General features: G+C 36.4%; 1 protein-coding gene across 1 annotated transcript; it reads left to right on the top strand.

The window, feature by feature from the left end:
* Positions 1-403: 403 nt before the first annotated feature.
* LOC132550955 (uncharacterized) lies at positions 404-2,190 on the top strand. Its single transcript, XM_060215055.1, has 4 exons — positions 404-482; positions 728-762; positions 1,501-1,572; positions 2,005-2,190. Exons 1-4 carry the CDS (start codon positions 404-406, stop codon positions 2,188-2,190), a joined length of 372 nt encoding a protein of 123 aa, XP_060071038.1.
* Positions 2,191-4,286: the final 2,096 nt, after the last annotated feature.

Consider the following 4,286-nt stretch of genomic DNA (forward strand, 5'->3'; position numbering starts at 1 on the left):
CTAGCTCACGCATACAAAACATCATAATTATTTCATCATAATAAAATCATGTGATCAATTACGTGCATCACGTGTCAACTACTATGACATCACGTGATTAGTTACATGTATCACGTGTCTGTTACCATGACGTCAGAATCAATTGTCTTTGACTTGTGACCCGCCAAAAGCTGCGAACGATCGATCCATTTGCTCTTCTTTTAAACACTTCAAGATTTCTTCTTTCCAAATTTAAACAGGTATGTCCATGCTTTAGATCTTTGAATTAATCAACGGTATTGTAAACTAACGCTTCGATAAACATATTTAATTACGTTTTCTTTTTCAATGATCGTATTTAATTGATAACAACATATATATAATTCATATAAAAGTTGTCAATTTCTGGACTATAGGTACAACAATGCTATTCTTGACTATCATAACAAGAGTTGTGTACTGGTATATGGACCACAATAACCCCAACAAGTGTATGAAACAAGGTAAGTTCATTGGAGATATATGTTTTAAAACAACTTGTTTTTGAAAATGTTAAATTCTTCATATTTGATTCCTATTCAACAACATCAAATGCGCGAAAATCGTAACTTTGACCCGGAAAATTTGTTTTACATGAAGTAAATGAGAAACCGATCTGATTTTTGATGATATCTTTTGTATTCTATTGTTCACCAAAAAGTTTGCGTATTTCCAGCAATTATGACATTGGCCTTCGTGTTGGTTTCAGAAAAATCATTGAAGAAACAAAAAAGCTGTGTTAAAGTAAGTAAACTTTTTGAGCATATCCTATTATTTAGCAACATTAGCCGCACGAGGTAAAATAATATTTACTTTGTAGTGGAAATCATATTGCGGCTGTCAGTTACTCATTTGGCGACAAAAACATTATTGACTAATGGCATTCTAGATGGCTGGCTTCGATATCAGCATAGAGAAGCATTAATCTAGTTGTCGGTCTCTCAAAAGGAGCTGGGGATAATTTCTCTAAGACGTACTATACGTTCAATCGTTCGGTCAGTAAGGCATTACTCTAATGCAAGGTGAAATCTCCCTGGTACGTGGTCCTATCAGGAAGCTGAGAGCACGGACCGTGTTATGGTGGTTGTGTCCTTGGGGTAACACTTTATCCCATATGTTGTGGATATCCCGCATGCTGGTCAGGGAGTTAGTCACCAATTACAAGAATGATAAGGAGGTCCCGCCTCAAAACAAGACCATCTGCTCTCAAAGCGGGCATAAAACCCAACACAAACATGATCGAATGAGTTATATTATTGAGTTTAAATATAGGTCAGGAATGTTGAATCCGATTACTCGAAATATTGGAACGGTACATAATATTGAAACAACTCGTAGTGATAACCGAAGTGGCTGCCTGCAGACCATATTAACCCAAAACATGATAAAATCGCGGTGCCAGATCAATTATTTTCACAATCAAAACAATTATTCTAGATGGACGTTCTACGTTTTCAGTTAACGGTTGTTTTTAATTTTCAGACTGTGAGGATTGTAGAGCCAGAAAAGACAGCGAGTTTTGTTTATATGTCTACAGAGAATACTGTTACGGCGGTAAGAACCATTCTGGCGAACTTTTTATGTCATGACGTGTTGTGGGTTGTCTGACGGATATTGAGTCAGGAATACATAGTGTAGTATAGGTTAAGGTGTGATTCTAATCTTTTCCACTTTGGCAGAAAGTTGAGATCAACAGTTGAAATAAGTGAACAGTTTTTTAAAAGCTACTTCTCGTGTTTCGTATTGATCATTAACTACGACAATAGTAACAATGACAACGACGATGACGACAAAAACAACAACAAAGATGACGATGTCGACCCAACAACAACAACAACAAAAACAACAACAACAACACAAACAACAAAGACAGCAACAATAACAACTTATTTTTATGCTATATTTTCTTTCATTAGATGGTTTAGCTTCTTTTGTTATCGGTACAACTTGAAGTATAACCTATATCTACGGAAGTTCTTGTTGCAGATTGAAGAATCACAAAATGACGTAAACAAATCCTACATTCGGACCAAGACCGAATACAAATGTACAGGCTGTACAAACGAGGACACCACCAGGAGGAACCGCTGGGACAAGAATGAAATGGACTACATGGGGCAGGATTCATTCGACAACATCAAAGCCAAGCTCAACCAAAGCATGGGTCAATAGGTTGTCTATATGTGGTGTGGAACTATGAGGTTCGGTATAATGTTGCGCAGCGTGGACAGCTCTACATATCTGCCCCTGCTCGTTGAGTGCAATTCATGATGGTAACCATATGCTTGGAGACCTCCGATTAATCTACCTGTTGTAGATTCTTCAACCGGGACGTGACAAGAAAAACAAACCTTCATCTATCCCAAACCAAGACCGAAAAGTAGAAAAAAAATAGTAAGATAAGAAGGGAAAGTTCGATAGTTATCATTCATGTACGGCACAATTCTTCTACTACTGCAGTCGGTTCAAGAACAGCAAAGTTAAAAATATACAAAGCACCGTCAACAACTACCAACCAAACCGGAAGTTGCCTTAAACACCATCGAACCAGACAACAGTTCATGAACAATTCCTGAATTCATCATGAAAACAACAGATCAAGCACGTAATTGAAAGAAGTTCGAAAGAAGCTAATGTCGTCCCTACACACCAACTCGAACTGAATCAAAAAGTGCTAAGAACACAATACGCTGAGTAATACCAGGAAGTTATTCAAGTAAGGCTGAACTGGAAAATTTAGAATCCGTGATTTATTGACCAGTTGAACATATTAAAATATAAAGAATCAGGGTTTCATTTTAGTCGTGTCGTCCATCCATACTGATTGACTATTGTCTATTCTTAATGCTGTTTTGAAACATTTTGAAGATTACATATTCATTGGAATAAAATTTTGATTAATTTACTTTTGTTCAGACTTCATAAACGTGATAACACTTTATACCCTATGATTTGGTTCAGGCAATCCCCCAGAATCAAATCGAGATTCTAAAAGAGAAATGGTTTTTAAGTCCAGGTCAGCCTACTGGTGGCTAGACACGATGCGGTCATAATGTCTGAAAAGGCGAGAATGAAAGAAATTAAAAGTGGCAGTTGAGGAGCCTGATGAACCCATCTATTGATAATCAAGGTAATTCTGTATCAGAAACTCCGTTCAGAGACAGACTGTCTGTCACAAATTGTGTTAGGTCGAGATTTGTGACGAGAGGTCAAGGGTTTTAACTTATTGCTGTTTCCCCCTGGTAAACACTTCATACCACCATCAGACACTGGAAACAACAATTATCTACCAATACGGCAGCAATGAAACGGATTGGGTAATTATCTGGCACGAAAACGGCCACTGGAAAGGAACTTCCAGCAATGTTCAGTGTCTATTCTCAGCCAGAACGACAGTTCTGTTGCAGTAAGGCGATATTGATGAAAAAAGACAAAGGTAGATCGATCGATTGCCATACTCAATGAATTAAACCAAGTTACAAGGGTTTAATGTATAGTTTGTTAACTCTTGTATGTCTTAAAATCATTGTTAGTTAGTTGCGCCTTACTCTTTTTGAAAACAAACAAACAAACAAACAACAAAAGCAAAAAAACAAGCAACATCAAAGACAAAGAAAAGTTAAGAGCAGATTCTGCTTCTCTCCTGTCATTGAATCTCCTTTTCAAATCTGTAGTGGATCTGTAGACGAACATTTACTGTATAACTTCTGGTATCACTCCGAAACAACATCAAACTCACAAAGCCATATTATCAAAAATACGGTGTTGATATTTTGTGAAGTATTGTCAATGTTTACTGTGGAAATAAATTAATCCGTTTTTTTTCTTGTAAATGGAAATGAAGACTTGTTCACGTTCTGACAGGGAAGTGCTAAGCTATGATTTTTTTTCTAAATACTCTGGCATTTAACTGAATTGGACGCAAGGATATTTTGAGGATAAATATCTGGAGTGTGACAATTCAGGGGATTTTGATAATATTCTTAATTTCGAAATCACGCAATGTATATTAATTCATAAGAGTTATCTCGCTTTAACTTTTATTTACAGCTTTCAAATATTCTTATATCTCTGTGAAACGAAAGGGTGTAAACATTCTCTGTCCAAAATTAAAGGGATTGGATTAAAAAAAAACAAAACAAAAAAAAAACCAAAAAAACAAAAAAACAAAAACACACTGCTTTCTGTTATGACATCACGAGAGCTTTAGAAGGCTTTGATGACACAATGAATCAAGTTTTAATGGCATGAAAAGCGGAGTCGCATGA

The sequence above is a fragment of the Ylistrum balloti genome, unplaced genomic scaffold, assembly GCF_031769215.1.
Source record: "Ylistrum balloti isolate Yb309-2 unplaced genomic scaffold, AGI_CSIRO_Ybal_v1 Utg370160, whole genome shotgun sequence".
Lineage (NCBI taxonomy): Eukaryota > Metazoa > Mollusca > Bivalvia > Pectinida > Pectinidae > Ylistrum > Ylistrum balloti.